Source organism: Cnephaeus nilssonii (assembly GCF_951640355.1).
Source record: "Cnephaeus nilssonii genome assembly, chromosome: 6".
Classification (NCBI taxonomy): domain Eukaryota; kingdom Metazoa; phylum Chordata; class Mammalia; order Chiroptera; family Vespertilionidae; genus Cnephaeus; species Cnephaeus nilssonii.
The window spans coordinates 46762243-46782022 of NC_137077.1; the positions used below are offsets into that span (position 1 = coordinate 46762243).

General features: G+C 39.5%; 1 protein-coding gene across 1 annotated transcript in view; it reads right to left on the reverse strand.

Moving 5' to 3' along the window:
* Positions 1-635: 635 nt before the first annotated feature.
* Positions 636-19780, reverse strand: part of CCNT1 (cyclin T1) — a 41110-nt gene continuing 21965 nt past the window's right edge. Inside the window, exons 4-9 of the mRNA XM_079774995.1 lie at positions 19237-19297; positions 16823-16885; positions 15584-15629; positions 14404-14567; positions 14170-14240; positions 636-6690 (exon numbers count right to left, since the gene is read on the reverse strand). Coding sequence (XP_079631121.1) covers positions 5284-6690; positions 14170-14240; positions 14404-14567; positions 15584-15629; positions 16823-16885; positions 19237-19297 — 1812 coding nt within the window. The 3' untranslated portion in view covers positions 636-5283. The remainder of the gene's footprint in view (positions 6691-14169; positions 14241-14403; positions 14568-15583; positions 15630-16822; positions 16886-19236; positions 19298-19780) is intronic.

Below are 19780 nucleotides of genomic sequence, written 5' to 3' on the forward strand. Positions count from 1 at the left end.
ACTATCAATTTTTCCAGGTACCACCAAGAATGCTGTTATTTTTTCCTTTCAAATGCACTCCTTATCTATACCATTTCATTTTTTTCAAAACCACGTATAAAATTATGAATCACGTTGATAGTGCTTGCTAGATTAAGGAGTGCATATTGCTAACATCTGTTAGAGCTATGTATTTTTTGTGCAGCAGTTACTCTCCCAGGTATTCACACAATATTAAATGAGGGTTTACTACATCATACTTTATACCAGTGATGGCGAACCTATGACACGCGTGTCAGCACTGACACGCGTAGCCATTTCTGATGACACGTGGCCGCTGAGGCGGCCGCATGCCGAGGATGAAACATTTGCGAAATAATGTTTTTTCCTCAAAGTGACACACTACCGAGTTATGCTCAGTTTTTTGGCGAAGTTTGACACACCGAGCTCAAAAGGTTGCCCATCACTGCTTTATACTCTCAGGTTCATGGTGATGACCAAATCTTAGGCCTTTCCAATGGACTCAATTCCCATAGGATCTTGTGTAGTAAGAAGGTACATACTTCTATCAAAAGTAAAACAAAACTACAGTAAGAGCAATAAAATGACAGTTAAAGACTAACTTGAAGACTCAAGTATGCAAAAATAACAATGAGTGTTTTATAATTAACATTTATTGATGGGATGGATAAATACAGATTGAGAAACATACTTGACAGCAATATATCAAACTGATAGCCAGACTATAAAATGTATACAACATCCTTTTTTTAAATTTAAAAAACAATTTTTAAATTTTTTTACAAAGAGCCCTTACTGTAATGGTCACTTACATCCTATCATTCACATAACAACAGTAGAGATACCAGGGGTAGCATCCAGAAGTGAGATGCCCCAAGGAGGAAAGAGGCAACAGCAGAATAATATGCTGAGAAAGAATTCTTAAGAGCAATACAAAGAAAACAGACAAAAATATCACCACAAAATTGTACCTGAGTGACATAGATTGGTAAAGTGTTTTACTTTTCTTTTTCCTTCTTTGCTCTTTGGTCTGGTAAGAAAACGGACAATTTTAGGTGTGTGGAGTTCAGGTGGGAAAAAGGTCAGTTTCAAATCAGAAACCTAAGTTAACACTAAATTAGGCTGCTGCATTCTTTTCTTTGAGTGCTTAACCCAGCCAGCATCTCCATCTTATAATCAATTTCAAAGTGATTAACCACTAATCAGTTAGGTCCTCAGCTTTCAAATGAAGACTTCCTGATAACCTGATGAATACATATTTGCTCTGGCTTCAATTAGCATGCTGTCAAGCATCCCTCTCCACACTTAACATGACAAAAAACTCAATAGTCTTTCTCTTCTTTTCATTCAACCATGAATACACACACTCATAAAGGGGGAGAGTAGACACAACTTTTTAATAAACATTCTTTTTCTTTTCCTCCCTTTTCCAATGCCAACTTTATATTAAATACTGTAGAAACATTAAAATGGAAAGGTCTCCCATTAAAAAATAATTATCACCCTAGACCATTCTATCAGGCAGGATTACAGTACCATGCTTATTTAAAACTCACATCCAGAAGTATAAAAAGATAAAATAAAACTTGACAGGGTGATCCCACATAACATTTCCTAAACCATCAGGAGCAAATACTCAGTTAAAAGCTGTGTGTTAACAAGCAGCAACATGAGAAATTTGGGGAGGTATCAAAATCACTGAAGGTTTAAATGGGACTGCAGAGGGCTTATTTCTCCACATGTGAGGGGTTGCATAGACTGCTAAAATTCTCCCAAACCCAAGAGAATAGTATTTGTATTCTAACTTCAAGATGGTCTAGAATCTCCCTTTTCCTAGCATTAGTATCAAAACAATTCATCAACAAAAGAATAATCCTTTTAAAAAATAATTTCCCAAGTTCCCACGTTTCTGTGGGGAACACAGATGTGTTTAAAATCCAACCATACTGGGATAAGACCCCCCCTCTAGTTGCCTTTGTCCAAGAAGCAAAGTATGAGGGGTATGCCATTTCCAATATGGGGAATTAGATAGCAGAGGCTTAAGGAAATCCAGCACTAATGTTACCATGATTTTATTTCTGTATCCTAATCCAATGCTGTTTCTAACTGGAAATTTTATTTCTATTTGCACAGGTGAAGCCAATAATTCCAAACTATAAAAAAGAATGCATTAAATCAAAACACGAAAATCATTTTTTAAAAAAGAAAAAAAAGCTGAGCGTCTCTGATATGGAAACACATTGATTCATGAGTGAAAAGACTAAAATAATTCCTAAGTGTTTTCTAAACCCAAAAGCATAACTGATACTTCAGAAGACCAATTTAGCTTTAGATTAATGCTTCATTAAGAGTTCAGCTAAGAGTAACACAGGTATTGATTAACAGCCTTAAGGACAATCCACAGGTATTTGTTTTTGCCAACATGAGATTCAATCAAAGTTTAGGAATGAGATTTATAGAACTTGAGGCTCCAGGCCTGCTTACCACCACTTATCCTTGATAGTTTACGTTAAAAGGGGGTGAGGGGAAACCATGTTTACTGGACTAATGGATGTATAAATCCCATTTCTCACCCTTTGAAAGTGTGAGGGGAGAGAAGAAATCACACAACCCTCTGAAGCCTAAGTTTGCAAGATTTTGGATAATATGCATGCTACTTCACAGGCACACTGCTAATCCAAAGACAATGCAACAGCTTCATGCACAGCCCATAAGCTGGTTCACGACATATAAACAGATCTAAAAGCAGACATGGTAGGTATCTTAAAACAGTATCAGGAGGCATTAATATAGAAAAGTCTCTAAACTGATCTATACCAGCAATGATCTAGTAGTGCATAGGCCGACTACACAGCATAAAGCAGCTCTTAGGCTCTAGTAAGCACTTTTTCTAGTTCACTCCTGACAAAGTTCTAAGGAACTAAGTAGACTGCCATAGGGAATTGCTAATGAAGCCAAGCGGATATGTATGTTCTGTGCTGAAGGAGTACATGTGATTAGAAAATATGAAACATTTGATGAGAAAAATCAAAAGCTGGAAAAGACATTTTCATAATTAAATCAGTGATAATCAGTTCCACAAAGATACAGAAGCAAACTAAATAACCTTCTTGGAAGGTCGGGAAGGAAAGCAGACTCCACCAAACAAAATCTAAACAAATAGCCTATATTTAGTCAAGACACCACACATCTACCAATTAGCACAACACACACTGTATGAAGGAGAAAGAGGAAAATGTCATCTATAAAAGTGAAGTGACATTCCATGTAAAAAATACTAGTTTATAGATTGGCAGAGAGCTCATTTTACACAGCAATGGCAGGCACTCTAGACAGTTCAAATATGACAAGATGCTGTATACTAATGCACCTTCGGTTAAGTATACTGTACAAATAAATTCCTTCCTATATTAGGCCAGTGCACCGTCAATTCCACCTGCTTCAGTATTCTCCCCAATCTGTTCCTGGCAAGCAGCAGCACATGTACAACTCCTGTCTCCCTATGACTTCCAATAAAAACATTTCAATTTGTCCATAAGGAATATTTGGTATGAAGGAAGCTCCATTAAAAACAAGACAAATTCAAATTGTATCCTTTTTCCACAGCAAAAAATAAAAATAAAAATGCCACGAAGACCAAAGAATATCACATCAAATGATCTACATAGCTAGGTGGCATTTTCAGTTAGACAAGTTGGTTTATTAGAATTCTTCTAGTCTCTTAAAAGGTTTCTTTCCTCAATAAAAACGTTCACTCCTAAAATCTGGGAGAATCAAGCACCCATAAGAACAGACACCTGGTCCATTTTTTAAAGGATTCTTAGAAGTCTGAAGAACTTCTGCCTAGCATCTCAAGTCACCAAGAATGGACTATCTACACGTAACAGTAAATGTGGGCTAGGCTTGCTCACTCTCATGGCACCAGCACTGTTAATTCACAAGCTCCAATCTCTGAAGACGTATAGGCTACAAAAAAATGAGGATGCAGCGGTTCCCCTTCAGCTATACAGATAAAAAGCAAGTCTCACATTTATAATATAATTTAAAATACAATGTCCTAACAATTCCCAAATCACAATTTCACTGTTTTCAGGATCCTCTAGCTCCATGGCTTTTCCCAGAACTATTCTCACATTTGGTCTGGGCTTTCACAGGTAGGATGTATAGCACATACCCCTTCCCATCTGAGACCCTGAGACTGCTCTCACTTGAACACTTTCCCAAGGCCCAACTTGAATAAAGACACACCCCATTCTGTACAGCAGAAGCCAGCTTTGCTCTCCAAACCTTCTTCCTCAACCCCCTTTGTTCTGAATCAAAAGAAAAGGGGGTTAAAAGGAAGTTTTTATAATGGAGTCCAAAATCAGGCCATTGGCTGCACTTGCCCAAACTTGAATTTAGAAGGCTACCACTCAATTACAGCATAAAGAAAGGGGTTAAATATCATGTCAAATACACGCATCTTCCTTTATGTTCTAAAGGCCACACCGTATTCTCTCTAGTAGACTGTTGGGAAGTGAAAATGGTGAGGGATAGGGAGGGAAAAGAGAAAACATGATATTTAAACACACACACTTAAAAACATACATACCCACACTTGCATACACACTTACAGGTCTCAACACTTCAAGTGGCCAAAGTCTATCTCAGAACTCATGGCCAAAAAAAGCCTACCCTCCCGACCCCCCTTCACACCCTCCACCCTCCAACCCCACCCCCAGGATTCATTGCTATGTATTTCATACACACAGCAAAATCCCTATCCCTTTCCCAATTATATATAAAAAAAAGAAAAACTAAACAGATAACTTACTTTCTTTAAATTATTTTTTTAAAGTCTCTTAAAAGATTTTGACGTTTAAATACTTCCTCTCTTCTGACATATTAAACACCAAAAAGATCCACAACTGTCTGATATAACAAACCCTCCATATTTCAGTCCTGGCAAGAAGAGGGAAGATATCAACTCTAATTTACCTAATTAAGAGGTGGAGAGGCCAAGAATAGAGAAAGTATTATTTTTCTTTCACAGCTTCAACATATTCTCACTTTTCTAATACCAATAAAAACTATAAAATAGTTACATTTCTGAGGCAGCAGTTACAATTACCAAGGCCCTCTACCATCCTCCCACTTATGTCTCAATATTAATTTATTCCCTAGTCCAAGAAGGGAGACATATTTCATTAGGGAAGTAATTTTCTTAGTTCAGAATCAGTAGTTTAAAAAAAAACCAAAAACAAAAAAATGTGTTTTTAGTTTTTCTTCTCTTCTTTTTCTTTTTCACTTAGGAAGGGGTGGAAGTGGTGGAGGAGGTTCTGAAGGTAGAGGTGGTAGTCGGGGTTTGTCCGTATTGCCAGATCTGGAGGACATTCCACCAGCCCGTGGATTCAGATATTCACCATAAGAATGAACAAATTCAAATGCAGGTGGCGGAGTGGGCTGAACACCCTGGGCACTGAGAAGGGAATGAAGCATATTCACAGTATCTTGATAGTCTATTGTCTGGGTTGTATTGTGACCATTGGCCCCAGCAGGGCCCTTATCCAGTTTCATATGAGGAACTCGAGTTTTACAGCTAGGCTGTGAAAAATGAAGGCCACTTGTGTCTGAGCTATGCCCAGGCAACTGGGCCATTGCAGGAAGAGGAGGGAAGGAGAAATTTATGGAAGAGGATTTAGTACTCTTGGCAATCTTGGCTGGATGATCAAACACTGCCCCTCCAATCTCTTCAGGGGGACCCCTTTTACGAGCAGAACTGGAAGAGGAGAAAGAACTAGACAAGCTATAGGCTTTGTGTGCTAAGGAGCTTGCCTGGCTACTATGTTTTGGATCACCTGGCCGTTTGTTCCCAGTACCAGCTGGAAGCTGTGAGTGAGAGTGCTTGTGTGAGTGGTGATTATGATGATGATGATGATTAGATGGATGAGTCTTGTGCTTTTCTTTGTGCTCTCGGCTTTTTGTGATACTATCATCCACAGAATTGTGCTTGTCAGATGCTGCATGGACTTTAATGCGCATTTTTATCTCCTCGGGTTTCGAAGAGGCAGCTTTATCTCCACTTGCCACTGGAATTCTCATTTTGAGAGCTGTTTTGTCAGCCTTTTCCAAAAAAGGCCGCTCAGGATTTTCTGAGCCCTCTATGGGCATTTTCAGAATGACTGAAGAATGGCTATCATGTTGAGACAGGAGATTCTGGGCAGCATATGCATACTGTGACTTCACATTGGCCTCCATGTTCTCCAGTTGCCTCTTCTGGGCAGCCAACTCTTCTGCATGCTTTGCACGGTATTCTTTCAGTGATACTTTAGCTGATGGCACACTCTTACTGTTCTGCTTCTGAGAAATAAATGCATTTGAACTATCCTGTTGCAAGGAATGATCAGCTCCCATAAGTGCTACATTCTCACTAGTCCGATGACCCTGAGCAGGTTCCAGTTTAAAAGGAGGTTGGGAGGACAGCCAACGCTCGCCCTGCAATATATCCACATTGCTTATGTTGCTGGATGACTCTTCAGTGGCTGGAAGGGAAGGCACTGAACTTGTGGTAGAAGAAGTTGACATGCTCATTAAACCGGCAATAGTTGTGTCTGAAGAGCTTTGGGAAATCATATTGAGGATTGTCTGCTCTGAAGTGTTTGCCTCTGCTCCTCGGTCTGCTGCTTTTGTTTTCGTGGCAGCCGGGCATGCCTAGAATGAAGCAAATGATATCTCTTCACTTCAGGTAATTTATTATATGGAAAAAAACACTGAAATGAATAGACTGTGCTTGCTTTGACATTGAAGCTTTTCATAACCCATAAGCAAGAGACTACTGTAACATGAGACTGATAATTATTACCATCAGGAGACATAAGATTTTAAAAACCTGCCGAAACCGGCTTGGCTCAGTGGATAGAGCGTCGGCCTGCGGACTGAAGGGTCCCGGGTTCGATTCCGGTCAAGGGCATGTACCTTGGTTGCGGGCACATCCCCAGTGGGGGGTGTGCAGGAGGCAGCTGATCGATGTTTCTCTCCCATCGATGTTTCTAACTCTCTATCTCTCTCCCTTCCTCTCTGTAAAAAATCAATAAAATATATTTTAAAAAAAAAGATTTTAAAAACTTTCAATCAAGAGTCATGCAAACAGGATCTCAAAGAGATATCTGAACTCCCATGTTTATTGAAGCATTATTCACAATAACCAAGATATAAAAGCAAACCAAGTGTCCATCTATGATGAATGGATTTAAAAAATGTGGTATATTAACTATTATTTAGTACTTAAAAAAGAGGAGAAAGATTTTGGAAAGATTGCAGAGTAGGAAGCACCATGAATCTGTCTCCCCACCTAAACATCTGCACTGGCAGAATCTGTCTGATGGTAACTATTATGGAACTCTAGAGTCTTTTGAAGGCTTGCAACTTCCATGGTAAGCCTTGAATAGTAAATTGGGGTTAATTTCCATCAATCTCATTTCTCAGCACAGTAGAAACCAGCCATCCCCAACCCCCAGCCATGTAGCAAGCAGCTGTGCACCCCTTTCTGGAGTAGTTTCACAAACCTTGGGAAGCCTGGGTGAGCAAAAATGATTCTATCCTCCAAATACTGGGCATCTGCGCTATGATCAATGAATGCTGCTTCAGATCACAGAAGCACACGCCAAGAAACAGGCAGTCATTGTTGTTGCACCTCCCTCCATTGTTGCAAGTCCCTCCTCCCCCCTCTGGCTGAAACAACTTCCAGGGGATTTAAAAGACCACAGTTCCTCCCCTATCACTTTTTTGTTTTTCCCCTTATAGGATCCAGACATTAAAGAGTAGCACATTCAAAAACAACTCCATATACAGGGAAAATTAGAAAATGACCATCTATATCCAGGGAAAGGCTCTGAAAAGACTGCAAGTTTATACTCCAGGCTGATATTCAGCACAGAATCAACCTCTCCCCCCCAAAAAATGGACAAAACAATACAAAATCAACCACTTCACCTAAAAGAATGGACAAAACAATAAAAACAGTAAACCATGGAGGATGGAGAAAATCTGATTTCTAGAGTTACCACATTATTAGATTCAAATGTCCAATGTTCAACAACAACAAAAAGTCACAAGGCATATTAAAAAACAGGAAAGTATGGCCCATTCAAGGGAAAAAATTTAATCAACAGAAATGATCCCTGAAAAAGACCCAATGGCAGACCTACTAGACCAGTGATGGCGAACCTATGACACGCGTGTCAGCACCGACACACGTAGCCATTTCTGATGACACGCGCCGCTGAGGCGGCCGCATGCCGAGGATGAAACATTTGCGAAATAATGTTTTTTCCTCAAAGTGACACACTACCCGAGTTATGCTCAGTTTTTGGGCGAAGTTTGACACACCAAGCTCAAAAGGTTGCCCATCACTGTACTAGACAAAGACTTTAAAATAACTCCCCTAAAGATATTCAAGGAACTAAAGGAAGATGTGGAGAAAAAGTCAAGAAAACAGTGTGTGAACAAAATGAAAATATCAATTATCAATAGAGATTAAAAAAAAACCTAAAAAGGAAACAGAGCCTAAAAACCTGTGATACACCATCAATTGGACCAACAAATGCATTGTGGCAGTTTCAGAAGAAAAGAGAAAGGGGCACAGAAAATAATTGAAGAAATAGTAGTTGAAAACTTCCCAAATTTAATGAAAGATATGCCATAAACATTCAAGAAGCTCAACAAACTCCAGCTAAGAACTCACAGAGACCCACACTGAGACACATTATAATCAAATTTTCAAAGGCCAAAGACAAAGAATCCTGAAAGCAGCAAGAGAAAAGCAAATCATCCCACACAAGATCACAAGATTTCTCATCAGATACTTTGGATGCCAGAGAGAGGGGGTTGGTACATTCCAGGTGCTAAAAGGAAAAAAAAATGTCAACCAAATATCCAGCAAAAATGTCCTTCAAAAAAGTGAGGGAGAAATTAATACATTTCCTGATAAACAAAACTGAGGAAGTTCATGACCATTACACTGGCTCTACATGATATGCTCAAGGGAGTCCTCCAAGATGAAACGAAAGGAGACTAGATGGTAACTTGATGCTATGTGCAGAAAAAGTATCTATGGGCAATTTTAAAAGCTAGTATTATTTTAAAATGGTTTATAACTGTACCTTTTGTTTTCTACTTGATTTAAGAGGCTAGCAAATTTTAACCTTTTGCACTCGGATGTTGAGTGTGACTCGACACGGTTAGCATTAGAATAAAGGAATCGAGAAAAAAGCAAGCGAGTACAAAGGGTTAAAGAGAAAAACAATTATTAGTATAAAACTTAGTTATAAGAGCCTAACACTTAAAATAATTATTAGTTTATGTTTTGGGGCACAAATGTATAAAGATATAATTTTGTCACGTCAACAACTAAAAGGGGTAGGAATGCAGCTGTAAAGAAGAAAAGGTAGGTTGGCCCTAGTGGCTTTGTCTCAGTGGATAGAGCATTGGCCTGAGGACTGAAAGGTCCTGGGTTGGATTCCAGTCAAGGGCACATACCTTGGTTGCAGGCTCAATCCCCGATCCTGGTCGGGTCTCATGTGGGAGGCAACCAATCGATATGTCTCTCCCACATTGATGTTTCTCTGTCTCCCGCCCTCTCTTCCACTCTCTAAAAAATCAATGGAAAAATATCCTCGGGTGAGGATTAACAAAAAGAGAGAGAGAAGTTTATATGTTACTAAAGTTAAACTAGCATGAATTCAAATTAGAGAGTTGTAACTTTAGGATGTTAAATGTAATCCCCATGATACCATAAAAAAATAGCTGTAGAATATACAAAAGAGGAAATAAGAAATTTTTTAATTTTACTATTAAAAAAATCAACTAAAGCCCTGACTGGTTTTGCTCAGTGGATAGCACATTGGCCTGCGGACTGAAGGGTCCCGGGTTCAATTCTGGTCAAGGGCATGTACCTTGGTTGGGGACACATCCCCAGTAGGAGGCATGCAGGAGGCAGCTGATAGATGTCTCTCTCATTGATGTTTCTAACTCTCTATCCCTCTCCCTTCCTCTCTGTAAAAAATCAATTAAAAATAATCAACTAAATAACAAAATAAACTGATGAATGGAGTGGAACCAGAGACATGGAAGCATGGAACAGAGTGCAAAATCTCGGGTGGAAGAGGGGGAAGGTAGGTGGGTGGGAGGTAATCAACCAAAGACCTTGTATACATATATGCATAACCCATGGACACAGACAATAGGGTGGTGAAGGCCTGGGGTGGGGGGCAGGCTAGAAGGGGTCAATGGGGGAAATAGGGGGACATATGTAATGCTTTCAACAATAAAGAATTATTTTTTAAAAATCAACTAAACACAAGACAGTAATGCAGAAAATGAGGGACAAAAAGCAATAAGGCATATAAAAAACAAAGAGCACACGCACACACACACATATAATAAAAGCCTAATATGCAAACAGACCAAACGGCAGAACGACCAGTCGCTATAACATGCACTAACCACCAGGGGACGAAAGCTGCCCCCTGGTGGTCAGTGCACTCCCACAGGGGGAGTGCCGCTCAGCCAAAAGTGGGGCTCACAGCTGACGAGCACAGTGGCGTTGGTGGGAGCCTCTCCTGCCTCTGCAGCAGCACTAAGGAGCATCGAGCCGAGTGGTAAGGAGCAGCAAGCAGGCAGGCAGTAAGGAGTGAGGGGTCCTGGTCTGCAAGAGGGATGTCCGACTGCCAGTTTAGGCCTGATCCCTGCAGGGAGCGGGCCTAAGCTGGCAGTCGGACATCCCCCAAGGGCTCCTGGACTGCGAGGGCACAGGCTGAGCTGAGGGGACCCCCTCCCCCACAGTGCACAAATTTCTATATATATGTAAAAGGCTAAGTGACCAACCGTCCGACCAACTGGCTGGTACATATGACACACACTGGCAATTTAAAAATAAACGTTGAGCCCCAGCCAGTTTGGCTCAGTGGATAGAGCATCGGTCTGTGGACTGAAAAGTTCCAGGTTCGATTCCTGTCAAGGGCACATGCCTGGGTTGCAGGCTCCATCCCCAGTGCAGAAGGCAGCTAATCAATGATTCTTTCTCATCATTGATGTTTCTCTCTCCCCCCCTTCCCCTCTTTCCCTTCCTCTGAAAAAAAGAAAAAGAAAAAGAAACGTCGACTCACACATGTGTGATATTTGTCCCCATCTGACACTGGCCTCCCATTTAATTAATTCAAAGACAGTTTCCATGATGCCAGCATTTGCGATGACTATTAATAAATCACAAGGACAAACTCTAGACAAGTAGGAATACTCCTACCTGAACCCGTTTTCGGACATGGTCAGTTATATTTAATACCATTGAACTGTAAACTTAAAAATGGTTAAGATGGTAAATATTCTTATTTGTATTTTACTATAACTTAAAAAAAAGGAAATCCTGCCATTTGCAACAACACAGATGAAGCTGCAGAACCTTAGGCTAAGTAAAATAAGCCAGACACAGCCGTAGTCGGTTTGGCTCAGTGGATAGAGCGTTGGCCTGCGGACTGAGGGGTCCCAGGTTTGATTCCAGTCAAGGGCACATGCCTGGATTGTGGGCTCGATCCCCAGAGTGTGGGGCGTGCAGGAGGCAGCCAATCAATGACTCTCTCTCATCATTGATGTTTCTCTCTCTCTCTCCCTTCTCTCTTCCTCTCTGAAATCAATAAAAAAAATATTTTTAAATAAATGATGCCTTCTGCTCTTGTTAAAAGTTATCTTTTACAGATGCAGAGTAGAATAGTGGGTGCCAGGGTCTGGGGGGAGGGGGAAACAAGGAAATATTAGTCAAAGGGTACAAAGTTTCAGTTATATACAATGAGTAAATCCTAGAGAACTATATATACTATATAGCATAGTGCCTATAGTTAACAATACAATATTGTATACTTAATCACTTCTTGGCATTTTAACTAAGATCAAATGTAGTATTGTACCCTTAAAAATTTACTTAAGTGTTCTATCACCAAAAAGAAAAAAGTCACAGCAATCTATTCAAATGCTACAAGGCAATAAAAGAAATGAGGTTGTGCATATCTAAAATTAATCCCTGAACATCCGTGCCTTATGACTGCTTATGATTGCACGTAGTCCAAAATCAAATTCTACAAATTCTGGTGAGGTTTTATATTAAACTAGAGGCCCAGTGTATGAATTCATGCATGGGTGGGGTCCAGCTGGCCCGGCCCTAACCAGGGTGGATTGGGGCCGGGCCTGTTGGGAGGAGGAGACAGCGGGAGGTTGGCTGGCTGGCCCACCATGATCAGGGCCAATCAGGGCCAGGCTGGCTGGAGGGAGGGGCTGAGGGCGATTGACCGGTGGGCCCCGCCCCCAATGGGGTGAAGGGGGGCTGATTGGGGGCGGGGCTGGCCGTGGGAAGGGGCTGTGGGCAGTGGGCTGGCCGGCCCCGCCCCCGAATGTGATGGGAGGGGGGGTCAATCGGGGGTCAGTGGCTGGGGGAGGGCCATGGGAGGTTGGCTGGTCAGCCCCACCCCCAATTGGTGGTGATGGTGGGGGCAATCAGGGGCAGAGCTGGCTGGGGGGAGGGGCCATGGGCCAATCTGGGTGGTGGGTGCCCATTGGGGGTGGGTGGGGCCAGCCAGGGGGAGGGACCGCAGGCAGTTGGCTGGCTGGCCCTGCCCCTGATCGGGGTTGGGGGGCTGACTTGGGGTGGGGCCGGGCGGGGGGAGGGGCTGCAGGAGGTTGGCTGGCTGGCCCCACCCCCTATTGGGGAGGGGGGCAATCAGAGGCGGGATCAGCTCGGGGAAGGGGCTGCAGGAGGTTTCAAACTGGCCCCATCCCCCAATCGGGCCAGTTTGCTGGCCGCAGTGGGTTTCATCGCAACTGGTTGTTCTGGTCATCGTGGTGTTCTTGTCGCTGGCTTTTTATATATATAGATTTTAAAATGACCTACATGATCTCCAGTTTCCACAGTGGTCAGCAAACTGCAGCTTGTTTGCCATGGTTTGCCGCTCTGTTGACTAATGACCACTGCCTTAGGGAAAAACATTTAGAAAAAATTTTAATAATGTACTAATGTCTTTAACCTGAAGTCAAAACTTCTGGGTAAGGGTAATGCCTTACGCAGTGGTCAGCAAACTCATTAGTCAACAGAGCGGCAAACCGCGGCTCACGAGCCGCAGTTTGCCGACCACTGCCCTAGGCAAACTCATTTTCTGCAACTTATTCAACTCAAAAGAAAATTAAGCTGATCAGTCTGGATTTCTGAGAAATGCAGGGAATGTTTTGTGTGGGGTTCTTTTATTTTGTTTTGTGTGTGTGTGTTTAAGTATTATTATTGAATTTTAGAGAGAGAGGAAGGAAGAGGAAGAAAGAGAAACACCAATGTGAGAGTGATATGTCAATCTGCTGCTTCCTGCACATCCCCTACCAGAAATCGAGCTGGCAACCTGGGCATATGCTGACTAGGAATCAAACCAACAACCTTTAAATACACGGGACAAGACCAACCAACTGAGTCACACCAGCCAGGTCAGGAATGTGTTTTGTTTGTTTGATCAGCTGCCTCCTGCATGCCCCACACTGGGGATCGAGCCCGAATCCTGATCGTGCCCTGCCCAGGAATCAAACCGTGACCTCCTGGTTCATAGGTCAATGCTCAACCACTGAGCCATGCTGGCTGGACTCAGGAATGTTTTTAAATAAACTTTCTGACACTGGATAAAAAGAGGAATTATTTCATTATTCATAAGTAAGACTTTGAAAAATATTTGAAAAACAACTTTAGACCTTAATCTATATAAAAACAAAGTTCTAAAATCCATTTCAAAAGCAGGTAAAATAAAGACAAAATTATGGTATCAGCTCTAACCCTGTAGCTCTGTATCTTTCCTCTACCAGAAGTCAACATTCTATGACTCAGAGAAGCCATGTTTTTCCCCTTAACAGTCTCCACACAGAAAATACTCAACCAATGTTGCTGACCAAATGACTGTATGACAAGAGTTGTAAAACACAAAACAAATTCTGCTATCACCCACAGCCATTACCTCTGGGCCAGTACCCCAAGATATGAAGTTGAAGTTATGATTATTGCATAACTACAAAAAGGGAAATTCCAAACCTATGGTACATATCCAGTTCTGGTGCAGTCAAAAAAAGAAAATAGTTTGTCCTGTTCCATAAGCTGACAGAAATAATTCTTACCCTCCAATTCCGAATTCGTTTGAGCCTGTTGGGGGTTTTCTCCAGAATCTGTAGAAATTCATGTGTCAGTTCTACAAATGAAATAGAGCATTTAAGAAAAACTCACAGAGAGACAAAGTAATGAAACAAGATTTACCTCAACTAACTATTTTCATCTGAATCAAGTCACCTTTGGCCAAATATGTGACAGATCAAGATGAAGTGCTTTTCAAGGACCCTTACTCTAAAACTTACCATCTAAAAGTTCCAAGGTCACAGTGGCGTCAACATACTCCCACCAGTGCTTCCCATCAGTTGAGACTGGGATCTCCCAGTTGGACCACTTGCAAGCCAGATGAATGCAGACACAGGCCACTACAGGAGGTGTGTACTGCAGGCTAAATGTGGTCAAATGCAGGCTGACATCAGAGGGAAGGAAACAAGAGAGTATCATGAGCTCTCAATTCTGAACCCAAAGTTAAAACTCTCCATTATTTAAAAAAAAGAAAAAAACAAGAAAAGAAAAAAAAAGTAAAAAAAAAACCACCACTGGCAAGCAGGTAGGGTAAGAAATAGCCAGTGCTCTAATTCAGCACTAAACATTATTTTCCATTAACCCACCTGCTCAGGTAACATTTATAAATTTTCTGACTACACATCATTCAATTCACATAATTGATGGACTAAAAACAAAAACAAAAACCTAAAACAAACTGGGTACTAAGTTTTTTAAAACAAGGATCAATTATTCTGAGAATAAGCTCAGAACTTAAGGAAACTGATAAGATTTTTGATATGTATAATTTCTAAATCAAATACCTAAGAAAATATCCTAAAAGTTATCTTGTCTTTTGCCAATCATAGGTCAGGTCTATTTAAAACAATAAATAGACAATCACTCTCTCAAGTGTGAATATGCTCAACTGCTGGTTTATTTTTAAAATTTCTCTTATCAGTCTATTAAAATGAACTTCTTAGCCCTGACAGTCATTAGGAATATCTTTGGTTTCCATGAACAACCAATAGATTGGAGATAAGAATTAGCAAGTCATTTGATAATACAAGTTATGTAATAATTTTTTCTTTAAAAAGAAAAAGTATTAAAATTCTTTACACATATATATGCCCATTTAACTGGGAGTATGGTAAAAAACAGAGTCTTTTAAAATCCTTCAAATCATATTTTCAGTCACTATCAATGAATTCCAAGTTTACCAACTTTCAGAACTATGCTCTTGGATATTTTAAAGCTAAGTAACATGCAGAATTAAGAAGGTTATCAATCAGTAGTATATAATTACATCAACTTAGCAAATTATTCTAGTTTACTAAATGCCAGACCTGCCATCTTTCCTTATGCCCTTCAAAAAGTGACAATCCCAACCCAAGTAAAGTCCTATCCCAAAAATATAAAGGAAAATATTAAAATATAAACCTGTTGGTTGCCATGAAGTAAGAAGTCTGTGCTAAGTCCTTGCTTGCTATAAAAAAAAAAAAAAAAAGTGAGGGGGAGGGAAAAATTATTAGTTCCATTTATTCTCAACAATAAATTAGTAAGCATTTAATATTTGCGAGGTAAATAATATAATGGTAAATGAAGCTGACATGGTCCCTGACCACCTGAAGTTTACATTCTACCAAAAACAGATTAGCAATTTTTAATCATAAATAACTGGATTGCTTCCAGACCTAAGAATTCAAGCTTTATTATCTACACTGAGTATCTGACACTTGTTTAAAATGCAATCTCTGGACATCCTCTTTATAGAGTTTTGGCTCAGTATGTTTGAAGAAGGACACAAGCATTTTTAACAAGTACTCAGATTCTGATGCGATGGTTCACTGAGAAATACTAAACTAGGGGATGAACTAAGTGGAGGCAAGATCAGAATCTAAAAGACCTTGATATGTTTGGGGAAAGTGATTTGTGCTTTAAAATAATAAATTTAAATTAAGTAACCTGTGATTTAATCCTAAAATAATCAAATAACAAGTTATTTAATATATTACCAAAAGAAAGTTCTTTCTTCCAAAACAAAAAAACTGCTCTGGGTGACAAAACAAATTTTAATCTTCCTTAGATTAAATATTAGCATATATCCATCTTTAAGCCTATCCTTGCTCAACACAAGCCATTTAATGCTTTCGAAATATCAAAAACTCAGGGAAAATTTTTGGAATTTTCAGGTAAAACACACATAAGCAAAATTCAAAATAAGCTAATTATCATTTTGGTCTACAAAAGGTACTGAAATGCACAATGATACATTGATATTCCTGATACTACTATTTAAACTGAGTAAGAGATACTAGGTTCCATGCAATTATCGCTACTCAAGTTAAAAAGGATTGTCAATCAAGGAAATAAGTTCAAATAACTTCTAAATAACCCTCTGGGTAGTCTTAAAGAATGCCTAGGACAATCAACCCTACAATCAAATTAATATAGCCCACTCCCAAAACATCCTTAAAATTGCTGTTAGTTACTTAAGATTTGGTGACTTTTCAAAATCTGCCCCCAGCTTTCACAACCATCCCTCAAGAGACTAACTCTTTAAATGGAGATCACCTAAACACATTAATTAGCAGCTGTGTTATGTACTTGTCTACAGCAATTTTAGCCTCTAAATGGTAAAAAAATTTTAGAGCACTGTCTCAAGCTGGGATTCCTTACCTCGAACAAGTTGAGTGCACTTTACCACATGTGTATGTGGGTGATCAATTGTTAGTTCAAAGCCTAAAAAAAAGTAACTCGTTAAAAAACTAAAGTACTCAAGACATTTTATACATCTTTTATCTGAGTCATCATTAAAGGCCTCCCTTATTTTCCTATCCCAAAATTATTGTCTGAGGCCAAGTCCCACAAAACATGCAGCACACTTTTCTCTAAGACACATTATCTCCAAAGCTGCTTATAATATTTAGAGCTAGAAGACACCACTAACATAGTAAAACTAATGTAATCTCAAGACCCTTGAAAACCAATAACCTCTAAAGATAAAACACATTTTAGGTACAATGATCTTTATTAAAACTACTTGAGGAGGATCAGTGTTGTCTATAAAAATTTTCTGAGTTGATGAGACAAAAAAATTTTTAAAGAAATTCTATTGAGAAATTTACATGACGTAAATTATTCTAAAAGGTAACTGATTCTTGCAAATTAGATCTTACTGGTTTCTAAATATTAATAAAAATTGATTCCACCAGAAAAATACCATTGTCCCCTAAAATATGGTCACAATGAAGATAATTTGTTTAGCAGAAATTAACTTCAGTGATAAAGTTTGAAGAATTCAGTGTGTGTATATGTGTGTGTGTCTAGTGTCCCCAAAAAATGTACACACACTTTAACATCTGATAAGTCATTTAATTTTCACTCTTTTTCAGGTTTAACTGATTTGAAATAATGGGTGAAGCCAGACTAAACTGTGAACAAAGAAAATTTATTCTAAAGTGCCACTAGACTTTTTTATAGGGATACATAAAAGAAAGTCTATGGTACAAAACCGGCAACAGTCAATGACCTAAAAGCACACAAACACCAAACGAAGTGATTTTTTATTCCATTGCTTTGTGTTATCAGCAGTTCCTGGACCAGAATGGTCATCAGGCACTGACCAAAAAATTCATTTCTGTAGATTCTTTTAAATTCTGAAAATGAACTGTATGTTAATAAACACTGACTTTATAATCATTCAAAGTACATATACATTTTTTAGGGACACTGTGTGTGTGTGTGTGTGTGGTGTGCAATAAAATCTTTATTTTCCATATTTGCTTATAAACTTTTTAAGGCAATATCTCTGATGAAAATAATAATACTAGATTAATAACAGAGTATCACAGGGTTGCCAATGAACTGCTATACAGCAGATCCTCAAGTAACTTTGTTTTGTTCAATGTCATCTACCTATATATATGAAAGCCAAGCAACCGGAACACGGAACGAGTGGAATGACTAGAACAACCGGATCTCTATGACATGCACTGCAGCAGCCAACAGGCCCGATGGGGCCCCAATCAGCACCCCCAACCGCCCACGGCCCCTCCCCCGCCACTGGCCCAGCCCCCATTGGCCCCCATTGGTACGGGACGGCCAAACCCCACCCATGCACAAATTCGTGCACCGGGGCTCTAGTTTCATTATAATGTTGATGAGACAAAAAAAAAACACAAAGATTCCCAGCTGGGGCCACTGTCTGTGTGGAGTTTGCACATTCTCCCCATGTCTGCATGGGTTTTCTCCAGGTAATCCCAAAGACGTGCACATTATGAGAATTGGTGTGTCTAAACTATCCCAGTCTGAGTAAGTGTGGGAGTGAGCATGCCCAGCATGGAAGGGCACCTTGTCAGGGTGGGTTCCTGCCTTGTGCTCTGAGCTGTTCGAATAGTTTTTCAGCCATCCTCAACTCTGAGCTGAAATATTTGGATTGGAAAATAATTATCTTACTTGTTTTTTTATTAATCTTTCTTAAATGTAAGCAGAGCTCACATTTATTTCAATGTGTAATATTAGAAGTGTTTTGGATCTTTATTTACAACTTTGGTGATGTTTTTGTGACCAGAACTATGCCATAGGAACTTGACTCTTATTTATATCAATTAGCCTATGGTAAAATTAGCTTCGTTATATATAGTTTCACTAAAGCCAGTTTCTAAGAACCTATTGATGAAGCGAGGATTTACTGTAGCTTGAATTCTTCCACCTACACTCTGCCGTTCTAAACTCTGATTTCCAATTTAAAAACAAATGTTACCTAAATATGACAGACAATAAAAATCCATGGAAGAAAAAGACTTCTTTAAATAGTTGTTGCCATTAGTTATCAGAAAATTAAAAACTTCCAAATCTTAAAAAGCAAATCATGAATCCCAAATGAGGAGGAAAAAAGGACTGCTAACTGCTATTTCAGAGGTCAGTGTGCCTTCATCCTTTCTTCCATATAGGTAAAATTGGGCTCAATAACCTCTAAATTTGCAAAACCTTTCCAAGAATTTGTCCTCCTGTTTCCTATTTTGCAAAGGTTAAAATCATATCATATTACATGAATATTTCTTTAATGTGTTAAAGGGAAATAAACTTACCTAAAGTCTGCAGAATTATGCTTTCTAATATCACCAGATCTTGAACTTGTTGCAGGTAAGCCTGCAGGTGAGAAGACACATAAGGTACAATATAATAGTATAAAGTATAAACAATTCTAACACCCCTCCCAGAGAAACCAAAACCACAGAAGACAGGGGTGGAGTTATGAGATAGAGTAGGAACTGAAATTAATCTTTATCCCTATTCAGTACAGATTCTCCTTTTAAAAGAAAACAAAAAAAGGAGTATACTGAGAGAAAACACTTGATTCATAAATAGCTACAGAAAAAGCACATGAGATTTGGTTCATTTTCAGACTGACATTTTAGGTTTTATAGTTCATTTGATATAGCTTCAAGAAAATTAAAAATACATCTTCTTCAACATCATCAGAATACATTTGCAGAGCCTTCCTATAGGCAATCTCAAACATTTGACTCCTGTTAAAACTTCCCCTTTGGGGTAATGCTAGATTTCTAAAACTTCATAGGAGAGTTCAAAGAAAAGGGAGCAAACAATAATAATGGAAACAATCTCACTAAT